Source organism: Ranitomeya variabilis, chromosome 5 (assembly GCF_051348905.1).
Source record: "Ranitomeya variabilis isolate aRanVar5 chromosome 5, aRanVar5.hap1, whole genome shotgun sequence".
Lineage (NCBI taxonomy): Eukaryota > Metazoa > Chordata > Amphibia > Anura > Dendrobatidae > Ranitomeya > Ranitomeya variabilis.
The window spans coordinates 153997913-154016936 of NC_135236.1; the positions used below are offsets into that span (position 1 = coordinate 153997913).

General features: G+C 43.8%; 1 protein-coding gene across 2 annotated transcripts in view; it reads right to left on the reverse strand.

The window, feature by feature from the left end:
* SV2B (synaptic vesicle glycoprotein 2B) overlaps positions 1–19024 on the reverse strand; it is a 263857-nt gene that overhangs the window by 22616 nt on the left and 222217 nt on the right. For both annotated transcript variants that reach the window (XM_077263430.1, XM_077263429.1), the window contains exon 10: positions 634–767. In XM_077263430.1, coding sequence (XP_077119545.1) covers positions 634–767 — 134 coding nt within the window. The remainder of the gene's footprint in view (positions 1–633; positions 768–19024) is intronic.

A 19024-nucleotide genomic window follows, 5' to 3' on the forward strand; every position in this document is an offset into this window, starting at 1 on the left:
AGAAGTTAGTGTATTTCTAAGACATTTGATAAATAAGGTAAAGTTTTGTTATGTGAATTTAGCTGCAGCTTTTTCCAATGAAATTTAATTGCTATGTCTGTGATTGGTTCCTTGTCATATATAAACCTGTGTATTCATGTCATATTAGTTCCTATGACTAAGGGCGCCGTGGTGCGCCAGAAACGCGTCAGGCAAAGAGAGTTCCTCTCTCTTTCTTTTTAATGTTGTTTTTTAAAATGTTCTAAATAAATTTTGATTATTTTACTCAAACTGGATGGATGTGCTGGAAATCCCCATTTCTCCCTTCGTGCTAATTCAGATAGGTAATTTTGAGAAAATATGAGGAAATATTATTTGCATAATAATTTGGAACACAGTATATATATATATATATATATATATATATATATATATATATATATATATATATATATATATATATATATATATACACACACACAGTTGTTTGTCACACTTAAATGATGCAGATCACCAAACACATTTAAATATCAGACAAAGATAACACAAGTAACACAAAATGCAGTTTTTAAATTAAAGTCTTTATTATTAAGGGGAACAAAATCCAAACCAAACCCGAGATTTCTTTTAACTAAATGAGCTAGTTTATCTTACCTGTGTTATGGAAATATGACGATTTTATAGTGCAGTTTTTAAAGATGGTGCCTGTTGAAGTAACATCCTCAAAGTAGCATTCATCAAAGACGCAGTCCTCAAAAGTAACATATTTAAACTTCATCTTATAGAACCTTAAAAACCATCAAACGTTACATAAGTTAACGAAAGAGAGAAGTATTTTCTCAAGGCCAAAATATACTGTACACAAATTTCACATGTAGAATACAATACAGAGAGTTGTATTCTCAGAGGACACAGTCTTCATGATATCGTTACATTTTCTTAACTAATTTTTCTCTTACTCACATCAATGTTATCAATCTATACTCCTGGATGCGTGGAGTTCTGCCCTAGTGTCACTAGATGGCAGCACAGATCAAGCAATAAAAATAGCGGGCTCTTGTATGGTTATACGCCATGAGGAGTAAGAGAAGACGTTTTTGTTTTTGCTGCACGATAATGACTGAAAATATGCAATTCTGTAAATTATGTTGCTTTTAACGATGTTCTTATGATGGGAGAATGTTGATTTAATGATGTTATGCTTCAAATAATTTTATACAGACATCATACACAGGCACTGTAAAAAAAGCAGACGCAGCCCTGAATAGGTCAATTCTTTAGAAAGTTACAGTACGGAGAGTCAACAGGAAGTTACCTTTACCTAACAGAGTTTGTGGAGCTCAGTTGTAGTACTTACAGAGCTCCAGGTTGGGATAATTCTCCATTTTGCTGGTGCATCGGGTTTTCCACAAGCGAATAGGGAGCTGAAAAACTGTTTTCACACTATGAAAATTAGCCTAAGGCCACATTCACGCATTCAATATTTGGTCAGTATTTCACCTCAGTATTTTTAAGTTAAAACCAGGAGTGGGACAGACAGAGGAAAAGTACAGGGTGGGCCATTTATATGGATACACCTGGGTGGGCCATTTATAAAGTTGGATCAAAAATGGCTGATTTCAAAATGGCCGCCATGGTCACCACTCATCTTGAAAAGTTTTCCACCTCCCATATACTAATGTGCCACAAGCAGGAAGTTGATGTCACCAACCATTCCCATTTTATTTAGGTGTATATACATAGCCCACCCAGGTCTATCCATATAAATGGCCCACCCTGTATAATAGAAACACATCACCACTTCTGTATTTATCACCCACTCGTGGTTTTGGCTAAAAAATACTGAGGTAAAAAACTCACAAAATACTCAATGTGTAAATGTGGCCTAAGAGTCCTAGAAGTAGAAGCTCCAATTACTTCTGTGATTTACCATATCGTGTCTTAGCATCATGTCCACTCTCTATGCTGGAAAAACCCAACTATTAACGCACCTATTAATATAATTTCTTGAGATGAGCGAACCCAAACTATAAAGTTCAGGGTTCATACCTAACACCTAATGTCTGGTGCTGAACTCTGAACATGGAATTCTCTTGGAAGTCCATTTAACATTTTGGGAGTTCGGAGATGAGAGAGAGATGGAGAAAGAGATTCCAGCTCCAAAGTTAGTTGGTCTTCACTGATTTATATGGGGCTCAGGTTCAGGTTCATGTTCAGGTACAGTTCTGAAGCGGAACCGAACTTATGAGTAAGGTTCGATTGAACCCGATAAACCCGAACTTCCATGGGTCCTCTCGTCTCTAATCATTACTAGTTTAGGTGCAGATGACTGTTTTGTCCCCATCCGAGATAATTGGTCTGACTATGCTAATCACACTATGATCAGAGTAAGATCAGAGTGACACAATTTTCTTGGAGGTGGTGAGAAAAAAAAAGTTTCTCCAACTTCTCCATTTTGTCATTCCGTGAAAATTGGACTTCACTTTCATGTCATCCCAGTCTTGTCCGATTTTTTTCACTGACCCATAGACATGAATGCATGGGCGAGTACTATCCGCTTCTTGGAGGCAAATTTTTGCATGCTGTGACTTTTCGCTTTAGCCCACTTGGTCAGAAGAAAAAATCAGAACATGTGCACACCCACATAGAATAACATGGGGACTAGTACTATCCATCAAAACCATGGATAACACTCATGAGATTTATATGGTCATCTTCACGAGCCCTTAGAATCACAATAAGGTTAGCATAAACAGGTTGGGCCATTCATATTGGAAAAAAAGGGAAAAGATACCACTATAATAATGCACACCACGAGAATATATAACATACAATATAGCAAATATAAAGAACAAGGTTTTTATTAACACACCACACAAATATAAAACATACTGTAATTAAAAACAGAATCACATCAAAACTTGGTCCATTAATATGATAACATATGACAATTCAATATGTAATACAGTGCCTGCAAAATATCCTATATATACCCATTGGCTCATGGGGCTAGAGAGAACAATGCATTTTTTCACATATACATTACCCAAAACAAATTTCTGGCAGTTAGAAATAAGTCTGCCCAGGAACCTAACCGCAATGAGTATGCAGTAGAATAGAATAGCACATAAGAAGTCCACCAAGGTCCAAAGGTAAGTTACCCAAAACCTAGAATTAGCCGGGGAACAAAGTCCCCATATGCAGGCCAGAACTGACCAAGGAACGCGGCCTGTTATGACCCCAATGGCGAGGGTCTCAGAGATATCAGCAAGTCTGCGAAGTACAAAAATCCAGCTCATAGGGCAGTGGTAACTGGGTTGACCATATATCTACTCCTAACGCCAACACTAGAAGTAGCCGGGGAACATGCCTACGTTGGTCGCTAGATGTCTCGCGCCAGCCGGAGGACTAACTACCCATAGAAGAGGAAAACAAAGACCTCTCTTGCCTCCAGAGAATAGACCCCAAAAGTAGGATACAAGCCCCCCACAAATAATAACGGTGAGGTAAGAGGAAATGACAAACACAGAGATGAACTAGGTTTAGCAAAGAGAGGCCCGCTTACTAATAGCAGAATGTAGTAAGATATCTTATATGGTCAACAAAAACCCTAACAAAATTCCACACTGGAGATTCAAGAACCCCCGAACCGTCTAACGGCCCGGGGGGAGAACTCCAGCCTCCCTAGAGCTTCCAGCAAGGAAAGGATACAGATAATGAACAAGCTGGACAAAAATGCAAACAAAAACAAATAGCAAAAGCAAGAAAGCGGACTTAGCTTAATCACGCAGGAACCAGGATCAGTAGACAAGAGCACTACAGATTAGCTCTGATATCAACGTTGCCAGGCATTGAACTGAAGGTCCAGGGAGCTTATATAGCAACACCCCTGACCTAACGACCCAGGTGAGCATACAAGGGATGATAGACATACCCAGAGTAAAATCACTAGTAGCCACTAGAGGGAGCCAAAAGGTAAATTCACAACAGTACCCCCCCCTTAGTGAGGGGTCACCGAACCCTCACCAAGACCACCAGGGCGATCAGGATGAGCGGCGTGAAAGGCACGAACTAAATCGGCCGCATGCACATCAGAGGCGACCACCCAGGAATTATCCTCCTGACCATAGCCCTTCCACTTGACCAGGTACTGAAGCCTCCGCCTGGAGAGACAAGAATCTAAGATCTTCTCCACCACGTACTCCAACTCGCCCTCAACCAACACCGGAGCAGGAGGCTCAGCAGAAGGAACCACAGGCACAACGTACCGCCGCAACAAGGACCTATGAAATACGTTGTGAATGGCAAACGACACCGGAAGATCCAGGCGAAAGGACACAGGATTAAGGATCTCCAATATAGTTACATAGTTATTGAGGTTGAAGGAAGACTTTAAGTCCATCTAGTTCAACCCATAGCCTAACCTAACATGCCCTAACATGTTGATCCAGAGGAAGGCAAAAAAACCCCATGTGGCAAAGAGTAACTCCACCATGGGGAAAAAAATTCCTTCCCGACTCCACATACGGCAATCAGACTAGTTCCCTGGATCAACGCCTTATCAAGGAATCTAGTGTATATACCCTGTAATATTATACTTTTCCAGAAAGGTATCCAGTCCCCTCTTAAATTTAATTAATGAATCACTCATTACAACATCATACGGCAGAGAGTTCCATAGTCTCACTGCTCTTACAGTAAAGAATCCGCGTCTGTTATTATGCTTAAACCTTCTTTCCTCCAGACGTAGAGGATGCCCCCTTGTCCCTGTCTCAGGTCTATGATCAAAAAGATCATCAGAAAGGTCTTTGTACTGTCCCCTCATATATTTATACATTAAAATAAGATCACCCCTTAGTCTTCGTTTTTCCAAACTAAATAGCCCCAAGTGTAATAACCTATCTTGGTATTGCAGACCCCCCAGTCCTCTAATAACCTTGGTCGCTCTTCTCTGCACCCGCTCTAGTTCAGCTATGTCTTTCTTATACACCGGAGACCAGAACTGTGCACAGTATTCTAAGTGTGGTCGAACTAGTGACTTGTATAGAGGTAAAATTATGTTCTCCTCATGAGCATCTATGCCTCTTTTAATACATCCCATTATTTTATTTGCCTTTGTAGCAGCTGCCTGACACTGGCCACTGAATATGAGTCTGTCATCCACCCATACACCCAGGTCCTTTTCATTGATGGTTTTGCCCAGAGTTTTAGAATTAAGCACATAGTTATACATCTTATTACTTCTACCCAAGTGCATGACCTTACATTTATCCCCATTAAAGCTCATTTGCCATTTATCAGCCCAAGCTTCTAGTTTACATAAATCATCCTGTAATATAAAATTGTCCTCCCCTGTATTGATTACCCTACAGAGTTTAGTGTCATCTGCAAATATTGAAATTCTACTCTGAATGCCCCCTACAAGGTCATTAATAAATATGTTAAAAAGAAGAGGGCCCAATACTGACCCCTGTGGTACCCCACTGCTAACCGCGACCCAGTCCGAGTGTGCTCCATTAATAACCACCCTTTGTTTCCTATCCCTGAGCCAGCTCTCAACCCACTTACACATATTTTCCCCTATCCCCATTACTCTCATTTTATGTATCAACCTTTTGTGTGGCACCGTATCAAAAGCTTTGGAAAAGTCCATATACACTACGTCCACTGGGTTCCCTTGGTCCAGTCCGGAACTTACCTCTTCATAGAAGCTGATCAAATTAGTCTGACATGAGCGGTCCCTAGTAAACCCGTGCTGATACTGGGTCATGAGGTTATTCCTCTTCAGATACTCCAGTATAGCATCCCTTAGAATGCCCTCCAGGATTTTACCCACAGTAGAGGTTAAACTTACTGGCCTATAATTACCGAGTTCAGTTTTTGCCCCTTTTTTGAATATTGGCACCACATTTGCTATACGCCAGTCCTGTGGTACAGACCCTGTTATTATGGACTCTTTAAAGATTAAAAATAATGGTCTATCAATGACTGTACTTAGTTCCTGCAGTACTCGGGGGTGTATCCCATCCGGGCCCGGAGATTTGTCAATTTTAGTGATTTTTAGACGCCGCTGTACTTCCTGCTGGGTTAAGCAGGTGACATTTAATGGGGAATTTTTATCACTAGTCATATTGGCTGCCATGGAATTTTCTTTTGTAAATACTGATGAAAAAAAGTCATTTAGCAGATTGGCTTTTTCCTCATCCTCATCCACCATTTCACCCAGACTATTTTTAAGGGGGCCAACACTGTCATTTTTTAGTTTCTTACTATTTATATCCTGTAAGGACCAATGAATCGAGGCTTAAATTTGGGAGGGAGACCTTCATAGGAACAAATCGAGAAGACAGCCATACCAAATCCCCAACACGAAGTCGGGGACCCACACCGCGGCGGCGGTTGGCAAAACGCTGAGCCTTCTCCTGTGACAACTTCAAGTTGTCCACCACATGATTCCAGATTCGCTGCAACCTATCCACCACAGAATCCACTCCAGGACAGTCAGAAGGCTCCACATGTCCCGAGGAAAAACGAGGATGGAAACCGGTGTTGCAGAAAAATGGCGAAACCAAGGTGGCAGAACTAGCCCGATTATTAAGGGCAAATTCAGCCAACGGCAAGAAGGTCACCCAATCATCCTGATCAGAAGAGACAAAACACCTCAAATACGCCTCCAGAGTCTGATTAGTTCGTTCCGTTTGTCCGTTAGTCTGTGGATGAAAAGCGGAGGAAAACGACAAATGAATGCCCATCCTACCACAAAAGGATCGCCAGAACCTGGAAACAAACTGGGATCCTCTGTCCGACACAATATTCTCAGGAATGCCGTGCAAACGAACCACGTTCTGGAAGAACACAGGAACCAGATCAGAAGAGGAAGGCAGCTTAGGCAAAGGAACCAGATGGACCATCTTGGAGAAACGATCACATATCACCCAGATGACAGACATGCCCTTAGACACCGGAAGATCCGAAATGAAATCCATAGAGATGTGTGTCCAAGGTCTCTTCGGGACAGGCAAGGGCAAGAGCAACCCGCTGGCACGAGAACAGCAAGGCTTAGCTCGAGCACAAGTACCACAGGACTGAACAAATGACCGCACATCCCTTGACAAGGAAGGCCACCAAAAGGACCTGGCCACCAGATCTCTGGTGCCAAAAATTCCCGGGTGCCCTGCCAACACTGAGGAATGAACCTCGGAAATGACTCTGCTGGTCCATTTAGCAGGCACAAACAATCTGTCAGGTGGACAAGAGTCAGGCCTACCAGCCTGAAATCTCTGCAACACACGTCGCAGATCTGGAGAAATAGCTGACAAGATAACTCCTTCCTTAAGAATACCCTCAGGTTCAGCGACTCCAGGAGCATCAGGCACAAAGCTCCTAGACAGAGCATCGGCCTTCACATTCTTAGAACCTGGTAAATACGAGACCACAAAGTCAAAACGGGAGAAAAACAATGACCAGCGGGCCTGTCTAGGATTCAGGCGTTTAGCAGACTCGAGATACATCAAATTTTTGTGATCAGTCAAGACCACCACACGATGCTTAGCACCCTCGAGCCAATGACGCCACTCCTCAAATGCCCACTTCATGGCCAACAACTCCCGATTGCCCACATCATAATTTCGCTCTGCCGGCGAAAACTTCCTAGAGAAAAAGGCACAAGGTCTCATAGTAGAGCAACCAGGGCCTCTCTGCGACAAAACGGCCCCTGCCCCAATCTCCGAAGCATCCACCTCAACCTGAAAGGGAAGTGAGACGTCAGGCTGGCACAAAACAGGCGCCGAAGTAAACCGGCGTTTCAACTCCTGGAAAGCCTCCACGGCAGCAGGAGCCCAGTTAGCTACATCAGAGCCTTTCTTGGTCATATCCGTCAGCGGTTTAACAACGCTAGAGAAATTTGCGATAAAACGACGGTAGAAGTTAGCAAAACCCAAGAACTTCTGAAGACTCTTAACTGACGAGGGTTGAGTCCAATCATGAATAGCTCGGACCTTGACTGGATCCATCTCCACAGCAGAAGGGGAAAAAATGAACCCCAAAAAGGGAACCTTCTGTACACCAAAGAGACACTTTGAGCCTTTTACAAACAAAGAATTTTCACGCAGAATCTCAAAAACCATCCTGACCTGCTCCACATGCGAGTCCCAATCATCAGAAAAAACCAGAATATCATCCAGATAAACAATCAAAAATTTATCCAGATACTTCCGGAAAATGTCATGCATGAAGGACTGAAAAACTGAAGGTGCATTAGAGAGCCCAAATGGCATCACCAAGTACTCAAAATGACCTTCGGGCGTATTGAATGCGGTTTTCCATTCATCGCCCTGCCTAATGCGCACAAGGTTGTACGCACCACGAAGGTCTATCTTGGTGAACCACTTGGCACCTTTAATCCGGGCAAACAAATCTGACAACAGCGGCAAAGGATACTGAAATTTGACAGTGATCTTATTTAAAAGCCGATAGTCAATACAAGGCCTCAAAGATCCGTCCTTTTTGGCCACAAAAAAGAATCCCGCACCAAGAGGGGAAGAAGAAGGACGGATATGCCCCTTCTCAAGAGACTCCTTGATATATGAACGCATCGCGGTATGTTCAGGTACCGACAGATTAAACAGTCTCCCCTTAGGAAACTTACTGCCAGGAATCAAATCTATTGCACAGTCACATTTCCTATGAGGAGGCAGTGCACTGGACTTAGACTCGCTGAAGACATCCTGATAATCAGACAAATACGCCGGAACTTCCGAAGGCGTAGAAGATGCAATAGACAAGGGCAGGGAATCTCCGTGAATTCCATGGCAGCCCCAGCTTGACACTGACATAGCCTTCCAGTCCAAGACTGGATTATGGGTCTGTAACCATGGCAAACCCAAAACAACCAAATCATGCATTTTATGTAGAACAAGAAAACGTATTACCTCCCGATGTTCGGGAGTCATGCACATGGTAACCTGTGTCCAAAACTGCGGTTTATTTTTTGCCAATGGCGTAGAGTCAATACCCCTAAGAGGGATAGGATTTTCCAATGGCTCAAGCACAAATCCGCAGCGCTTGGCAAATGACAGATCCATAAGGCTCAGGGCAGCACCTGAGTCCACAAACGCCATGACAGGATACGATGACAGTGAGCAAATCAAAGTTACAGATAGAATAAATTTAGGTTGCAAATTACCAATGGCGACCGGACTAACAACCTTAGTAAGACGTTTAGAGCATGCTGAGATAACATGTGTAGAATCACCACAGTAGTAACACAAGCCATTCTGGCGTCTATGAATTTTCCGCTCATTTCTAGTCAGGATTCTATCACATTGCATTAAATCAGGTGCCTGTTCAGACAACACCATGAGAGGATTTGCGGTTTTGCGCTCCCGCAACCGCCGGTCGATTTGAATAGCCAGGGCCATAGAATCATTCAGACCTGTGGGAATGGGAAAACCCACCATCACATTCTTAATGGCTTCAGAAAGGCCATTTCTAAAATTTGCAGCCAATGCACACTCGTTCCACTGGGTCAGCACGGACCATTTCCGAAATTTTTGGCAATACACTTCGGCCTCGTCCTGTCCCTGAGACATCGCCAGCAAGGCTTTTTCTGCCTGAATCTCAAGATTGGGTTCCTCATAAAGCAAACCGAGCGCCAGAAAAAACGCATCAATGTCAGCCAATGCCGGATCTCCTGGCGCCAGCGAGAAGGCCCAATCCTGAGGGTCGCCCCGTAAAAAAGAAATAACAATTTTTACTTGCTGAGCGGAGTCTCCAGATGAACAGGGTCTCAGGGACAAAAACAATTTACAATTATTCCTGAAATTTCTAAATTTAAATCGGTCTCCGGAAAATGGTTCAGGAATCGGTATCTTAGGTTCTGACATAGGATTTCTGATAACATAATCTTGTATGCCCTGCACACGAGCAGCAAGCTGGTCCACACTTGTAATCAAGGTCTGGACATTCATGTCTGCAGCAAACACAAGCCACTCAGAGTTAAAGGGGAAAAGAAAAAAAAACGAGAGAGAGAAAAAAAAACTCAGAACTTTCTTTCTTATAATCCCGCTTCTGCAATGCATTTAACATTTAATACAGGCCTGGCAAACTGTTATGACCCCAATGGCGAGGGTCTCAGAGATATCAGCAAGTCTGCGAAGTACAAAAATCCAGCTCATAGGGCAGTGGTAACTGGGTTGACCATATATCTACTCCTAACGCCAACACTAGAAGTAGCCGGGGAACATGCCTACGTTGGTCGCTAGATGTCTCGCGCCAGCCGGAGGACTAACTACCCATAGAAGAGGAAAACAAAGACCTCTCTTGCCTCCAGAGAATAGACCCCAAAAGTAGGATACAAGCCCCCCACAAATAATAACGGTGAGGTAAGAGGAAATGACAAACACAGAGATGAACTAGGTTTAGCAAAGAGAGGCCCGCTTACTAATAGCAGAATGTAGTAAGATATCTTATATGGTCAACAAAAACCCTAACAAAATTCCACACTGGAGATTCAAGAACCCCCGAACCGTCTAACGGCCCGGGGGGAGAACTCCAGCCTCCCTAGAGCTTCCAGCAAGGAAAGGATACAGATAATGAACAAGCTGGACAAAAATGCAAACAAAAACAAATAGCAAAAAGCAAGAAAGCGGACTTAGCTTAATCACGCAGGAACCAGGATCAGTAGACAAGAGCACTACAGATTAGCTCTGATATCAACGTTGCCAGGCATTGAACTGAAGGTCCAGGGAGCTTATATAGCAACACCCCTGACCTAACGACCCAGGTGAGCATACAAGGGATGATAGACATACCCAGAGTAAAATCACTAGTAGCCACTAGAGGGAGCCAAAAGGTAAATTCAATACAGCGGCCCCACTCATATCGCCCTCTTCCCTGACGAAGCCCTATTGTTCTTTATATTTGGTATATTGTATGTTATATATTTTTGTGGTGTTCATTATTATAGTGGTATCTTTTCCCTTGTATTGCTGTATCATGTTTGCCACTTTTTGCACCCCGAGTTGGATTTATTTCACGCTATAGTAGTGCGCTCGGTGTCTCTCCCTTTTGGCCATTTATATTGGTACACCTAAATAAAATGGGAATGGTTGGTGATATCAGCTTCCTATTTGTGGCACATTAGTATATGGGAGGGGGGATACTTTTCGAGATGGGTGGTGACCATGGTGGCCATTTTGAAGTCGGCCACTTTGGATCCAATTTTATTTTTTTCAATGGGTAGAGGGTCATGTGACACATCAAACTTATTGAGAATTTGACAAGAAAAACAATGGTGTGCTTGGTTTTAATGTAACTTTATTCTTTCATGAGTTATTTACAAGTTTATGACCACTTATAAAATGTGCTTAAAGTGCTACCCACTGTGCTGGATTGTCAAAACATAATGCATGAAAAAAAACACCATCATACCATCTCCATGGACATCTCCTTTGTATGTAATGTGTGGTAAACCTGATGGCAGTGCAGTAGTTACATTTGCTCTTCACACAATGTAAATTTTATATGTACAAATATATACAGTGGGGAAAATAAGTATTTGATACACTGCTGATTTTGCAAGTTTTCCCACATACAAAGAATGGAGAGGTCTGTAATGTTTATCAAAACAAAAAATTACTTTTTTTTTTCAAATATTTCAGTTGCATTTTATTGCATGAAATAAGTACGGTATTTGATCACCTGCAAAACAATAAGAATTCGGACTCTCACAGATATGTTTTTCTTTTTTTTTCTTTTAGAAGCCCCCTCCTACTCTGCACTCATTACCTGTATTAATTGCACCTGTTTGAACTTGTTACCTGTAAAAAAGACACCTGTCCACACACTCAATCAAACTCCAATCTCTCCACCATGGCCAAGACCAAGGAGCTGTCACCAGGGAGAAAATTGAAGACCTGCACAAGGCTGGGATTTGCTCCAGGACAATAGACAAGCAGCTTGGTGAGAAGGCAATACATGTTGGGACAAATATTAGAAAATGGAAGAAACACAAGATGACTGTCAATCTTCTTTGATCTGGAGGTCCATGCAAGATCTTGCCTTGTGGGGTAAGGGTGATTCTGAGAAAGGTCACGGATCAGCCCAGACCTACACAAGTTGACCTGGTCAATGACCTGAAGGGAGCTGGGACCACAGTCTCAAATATTACCATTAGCACTACGCAGTTATGTATTAAAATTATGCATATAACGCAAAGTCCTTCTGCTCATGCCAGCACATGTCCAGGCTCATTTGAAGTTTGACAATGACCATCTGGAGGAGGCATGGGAGAAGGCTGTGTGGTCAGATGAGACCAAAATAAAAATTGTTGGTAGCAACTTCACTCGCCGTGTTTGAAGGATGAGTGCAACCTCAAGAACACAGTCCTAATTGTGAATCATGGTGGGGGAAACATCATACTTCTGGGGGGCTTTTTGCAATGGGTACATGACAACTGCACCGCATTGAAGGGAGGATGGATGGGGTCATGTATCGCGAGATTTTGGCCAATAACATAATTCCCTCAGTAACAGCATTGAAGACGGGTTGTGGCTGGGTTTAACAGCATGCAATAACCCAAAACACACAGCCAGGGCAACTAACGAGTGGCTCCGTAAGAAGCATTTCAAGGTCTTAGGGTATGTTTCCACGTTACGGATGGGCGGCGGTATCGCCGCAGCGGCGAAGCCGCTCGGCGCTAAGCCCCGCCCCCTTAATGGGACGCGATGGTGCCGGATGTGTACAGTACACATCCGGGATCATCGCACCCCTCGCCATAGGGCCCTGTGATATGCCTTGCGGGGACGCTGCGTCCCCGCAAGGTGTACGGACATGCTGCGATCTGAAAAGACGCGCAGCATGTCCGGAGTCGCAGGGCCGCCGCGTGCGGGTTTCCACGCATAGTGGAGACGGGATTTCATAAAATCCCCTCCACTATGCTGGAACATCTGGACGCTGCTTGTTTGACGCTGCAGCGTCAAACAAGCAGCGTTTACTTACCGTGGAAACATACCCTTAGAGTGTCCTAGCCAGTCTCCAGGCCTGAACCAAATAGAAAATCTTTGGAGGGAGCTGAAACTCAATGTTGCCCAGTGACAACCCAGGAACTTGAAAGATCTGGAGAAGATCTGTATGGAGGAGCAGGCCAAAATCCCTGCTGCAGTGTGTACAAACTTGGTCAATAACTACAGGAAATATCTGACCTCTGTAATTGCAAATAAAGGTTTCTGTACCAAATATTAAGGTTTTTTCTACTGTATCAAACACGTATTTCGTGTAATAAAATGCAAATTAATTATTATGATTTTCTGGGGGTTTTTTTAAGATTATATCACTCACAGTTGAAGTGTACCTAAGATAAAAATTACATACCTCTCCATTCTTTGTAGGTGGGAAAACCTGCAAAATTGGCAGTGTATCGAATACTTATTTTTCCCATTATATGAAAGCATTAATCCCCTTCAAAATACTGTCCATTAGATGATATGCACTTGTCCCAACGGATTTCCCACTGTTCAAAATACTTTTTATATTCTTCTGAACTAATGCTGTTACTGTAAGTGCCAGCTATTTTTTCATAACCTCTTCTACGTTATGAAAACACTTTCACTTTAGGTTTTTCTTCATTCTAGGGAACAAGAAGAAGTCGCATGGGGCTAGGTTGGGCGAGTAAGGGGGTGAGAAACCGATGTCATGCTATTTTTCATAAAAAAAACGGTTAACTTTCAACACTCTGTGGGCAAGTATGTAGCCATGATGAAGCAGCCAGTCCCCCGATCGCCACAATTTAAGTCGTTTTTTCTCACTGCCTCACGCAATCGCTTCAACACTTGCAAATAGTAATGTTGGTTAACTGTGGTGCCCTGAGGAACAAATTCAACCTGAAAGACTCCTTTGATGTCGAAAAAACAAACCATCATAGACTTCAAACTTGAGTTCACTTGCCTTGTTTTTTCTCTGAGCGGTGAAGGTGTCTTCCACTGGCTTTAGTGCTGTTTTCTTTCAGGATCATAGGTGTAACACAAAGATTCATCTCCTGTGGTGACATTTGCCAAAAATCAGGGTGAGGTTTGCCTGTTCTTTCAATCCTGACACACTTTCAGATGGTGCTCCCTTTGGTCATTGGAAAGTAGTCTTGGAACATACTTTGCCAGGCATCTCATGCTCAAATCCTCAGTTAGGATTCTTTGACATAAACTCCAGGAAATTCCAGTTATTTCCTCCAATTCGTTGATTGTTTTGCAATGATTGATCATGATGAAATCGGGCACTTTTTGGACATTTTCATCTGTTCTGGACTTCGAGGGGTGACCTGAACGGGGTTCACTTTTAAGTTACATTTGACCATTTCTGAACCAGGCAAATCACTTGTCATTTCTTGACAAGGCTGGCTGTCTCATTTCGTATTACCGCACCTGTGTAGTCACCATCTTTACTCGGGCCCGTTGAACCATGACAGTGCATTTGATTTGAGGCCTAGACAAGTAAGCATCTTTACCTGTTTTTTTGGTGTTTTCTCTAGAATAGTGGAGGTTTTTGTCCTCTTTTTTCCTCCTTTTGTGGTTTTCACACGTCATTTCTTGCATGGCTTAGAGTTTCCTTCCCATAAGAAACTATTTCTGCAGCTTTTTTCTTTAACAGGAAAGAGTATTTAATGTTGGCGCATTGTTCCTTAAACTCTGCCATCATAAAAACGCAAGAGAGCATTGGGAGGGGCTTAAGAAAACAATTACTCTGTCTGCTGCAATGGTTTCTCATGAATGCTACTTTTCAAACTGAGCAGGGAGAGTGTCTAGTAAATGTACCTGGCGGTAGAGGGCATCACTGTCAACCCACTTGCCTACAGAAAATAACTGGAGGTCTTTTTGTGTACCCCCTCGTATAGTTACATACAGCATACACACATACACAGTGGGTACGGAAAGTATTCAGACCCCTTTAATTTTTTCACTCTTTGTTTCATTGCAGCCATTTGGTAAATTCAAAAAAGTTCATTCATTTCTCATTAATGTGCACTCTGCACCCCATCTTGACTGGGTAAAATCAAAAATGTAGAAATTTTTGCAAGTTTAGTAAAAAAGAAAAACTGAAATATCACATGGTCATAAGTATTCAGACCCTTTGCTCAGACACTCACATTTAAGTCACATGCTGGCAATTTCCTTGTGATCCTACTTGAGATGGTTCTACTCCTTCTTTGGAGTCCAGATGTGTTTAATTAAACTGATTGGACTTAATTTGGAAAGGCACACACCGGTCTATATAAGACATCACAGCTCACAGTGCATGAAAAAGACCAGCACATGGTCGAAACGTTGCTGATACTATATGGCTAAATAAAGACTGCTTTGGATTGATACACCCGGTGGAGCGCTGTTCTTTTGAGATAATACTGAAGCTTTACCCAGGAGGGTTCCCTGGATATGGAACGAGCGCCCAAATGAGTGAGTGCTGTCAGCCACTTTTTTATCTCGTTAGCTCACAGTGCATGTCAGACCAAATGAGAATCATGAGGTTAAAGGAACTGGATATGGAGCTCAAAGACAGAATTGTGGCAAGGCACAGATCTGGTCAAGGCTACAAAATAATTTCTGCAGTACTCAAGGTTCATACTAGCACAGTGGCCTCCATAACCCTTAAATGAAAGAAGTTTGGGACCACCAGAAGTCTTCCTAGACCTGGCCATCCAGCCAAACTGAGAAATTGTGGGAGAAGAACATTGGTGAGGTAAAGAAGAACCCCAAGATCACTGTGGCTGAGCTCCAGAGATGCAGTAGGGATATGGGAGAAAGTTCCATAAAGTCAATTATCACTGCAGCCCTCCAAAGGTTGGGCATTTATGGCAGAGTGGCCCAATGGAAGCCTCTCCTCAGTGCAAGACATATGAAAGGCCACATAAAGTTTGCAAAAAAACACATGAAGAACTCCCAGACTATGACAAATAAGATTCTTTGGTCTGATAAGATGAAGATAGACCTTTTTGGTGATAATTCTATGTGGTATGTGTTATGACCCCAATGGCGAGGGTCTCAGAGGAACGTGGAAGTCTGCAGAATACAAAAATCCAGCTCATAGGGCAGTGGTAACTGGGTTGACCATATATCTACTCCTAACGCCAACACTAGAAGTAGCCGGGGATCATTCCTACGTTGATTCTAGATGACACGCGCCAGCCGGAGAATCTAGCTACCCCTAGTAGAGGAAAACAAAGACCTTTCTTGCCTCCAGAGAAGGGGACCCCAAAGCTGGATAGAAGCCCCCCACAAATAATGACGGTGAGGTAAGAGGAAATGACAAACACAGAAATGAACCAGGTTTAGCACAGAGAGGCCCGCTTACTGATAGCAGAATAAAGAAAGGTAACTTATATGGTCAACAAAAACCCTATCAAAATCCACACTGGAAATTCAAGAACCCCCGAACCGTCTAACGGTCCGGGGGGAGAACACCAGCCCCCCTAGAGCTTCCAGCAAAGGTCAGGATATAGATTTGGAACAAGCTGGACAAAAATGCAAAACCAAAACAAATAGCAAAAAGCAAAAGGCAGACTTAGCTGATATAACTGGAACCAGGATCAGTAGACAAGAGCACAGCAGACTAGCTCTGATAACTACGTTGCCAGGCATTGAACTGAAGGTCCAGGGAGCTTATATAGCAACACCCCTAACTAACGACCCAGGTGCGGATAAAAGGACTGACAGAAAAACCAGAGTCAAAAAACTAGTAACCACTAGAGGGAGCAAAAAGCAAATTCACAACAGTACCCCCCCCCCCTTAGTGAGGGGTCACCGAACCCTCACCACGACCACCAGGGCGATCAGGATGAGCGGCATAAAAGGCACGAATCAAATCGGCCGCATGAACATCAGAGGCGACCACCCAGGAATTATCCTCCTGACCATAGCCCTTCCACTTGACCAGGTACTGAAGCCTCCGCCTGGAGAGGCGAGAATCCAAGATCTTCTCCACCACGTACTCCAACTCGCCCTCAACCAACACCGGAGCAGGAGGCTCAGCAGAAGGAACTACAGGCACAATGTACCGCCGCAACAAGGACCTATGAAATACATTGTGAATAGCAAACGACACAGGAAGATCCAGACGAAAAGATACAGGATTAAGGATTTCCAATATCTTGTAAGGCCCAATAAAACGAGGTTTAAATTTGGGAGAGGAGACCTTCATAGGAACAAAGCGGGAAGAAAGCCATACCAAATCCCCAACGCGTAGTCGGGGACCCACACCGCGGCGGCGGTTGGCAAAGCGCTGAGCCTTCTCCTGTGACAACTTCAAGTTGTCCACCACATGATTCCAGATCTGCTGCAACCTATCCACCACAGAATCCACCCCAGGACAGTCAGAAGGCTCCACATGACCCGAAGAAAAGCGAGGATGGAAACCAGAGTTGCAGAAAAAAGGCGAAACCAAGGTGGCGGAACTAGCCCGATTATTAAGGGCAAACTCAGCCAACGGCAAGAATGTCACCCAATCGTCCTGATCAGCAGAGACAAAACACCTCAAATAAGCCTCCAAAGTCTGATTGGTTCGCTCCGTCTGTCCATTAGTCTGAGGATGGAAAGCAGACGAAAACGACAAATCAATGCCCATCCTACTACAAAAGGATCGCCAGAACCTGGAAACGAACTGGGATCCTCTGTCTGACACAATATTCTCAGGGATGCCGTGCAAACGAACCACGTTCTGGAAAAACACAGGAACCAGATCGGAAGAGGAAGGCAGCTTAGGCAAAGGAACCAAATGGACCATCTTGGAGAAGCGATCACATATCACCCAGATAACGGACATGCCCTGAGATAGCGGAAGATCAGAAATGAAATCCATGGAGATATGTGTCCAAGGTCTCTTCGGGACAGGCAAGGGCAAGAGCAAACCGCTGGCACGAGAACAGCAAGGCTTAGCTCGAGCACAAGTCCCACAGGACTGCACAAATGACCGCACATCCCTTGACAAGGAAGGCCACCAAAAGGACCTGGCCACCAGATCTCTGGTGCCAAAAATTCCCGGGTGACCTGCCAACACCGAGGAATGAACCTCGGAAATGACTCTGCTGGTCCACTTATCCGGGACAAACAGTCTGTCAGGTGGACAAGACTCAGGCCTATCAGCCTGAAATCTCTGCAACACACGTCGCAGATCCGGAGAAATAGCTGACAAGATAACTCCATCTTTAAGAATACCAACAGGATCAGCGACTCCAGGAGCATCAGGCACAAAGCTCCTAGAAAGAGCATCGGCCTTCACATTCTTTGAACCTGGTAAATACGAGACAACAAAATCAAAGCGGGAGAAAAACAATGACCAGCGGGCCTGTCTCGGATTAAGGCGTTTAGCAGACTCTAGATACATCAGATTTTTGTGATCAGTCAAGACCACCACACGATGCTTAGCACCCTCGAGCCAATGACGCCACTCCTCAAATGCCCATTTCATGGCCAACAACTCCCGATTGCCCACATCATAATTTCGCTCGGCAGGCGAAAACTTCCTAGAGAAAAAGGCACAAGGTTTCATAACAGAGCAACCAGGGCCTCTCTGCGACAAAACGGCCCCTGCCCCAATCTCCGAAGCATCCACCTCAACCTGAAAGGGAAGTGAGACGTCAGGCTGGCACAAAACAGGCACCGAAGTAAACCGGCGTTTCAACTCCTGGAAAGCCTCCACGGCAGCAGGAGCCCAGTTAGCTACATCGGAGCCCTTCTTGGTCATATCCGTCAAAGGTTTCACAATGCTAGAAAAATTAGCGATAAAACGACGGTAGAAGTTAGCGAAGCCCAAGAACTTCTGAAGACTCTTAACTGACGAGGGCTGAGTCCAATCAAGAATAGCTCGGACCTTGACTGGGTCCATCTCCACAGCAGAAGGGGAAAAAATGAACCCCAAAAAGGGAACCTTCTGTACACCAAAGAGACACTTTGAGCCCTTGACAAACAAAGAATTTTCACGCAAAATTTTAAAGACCAACCTGACCTGCTCCACATGCGAATCCCAATTATCAGAAAAAACCAAAATATCATCCAGATAAACA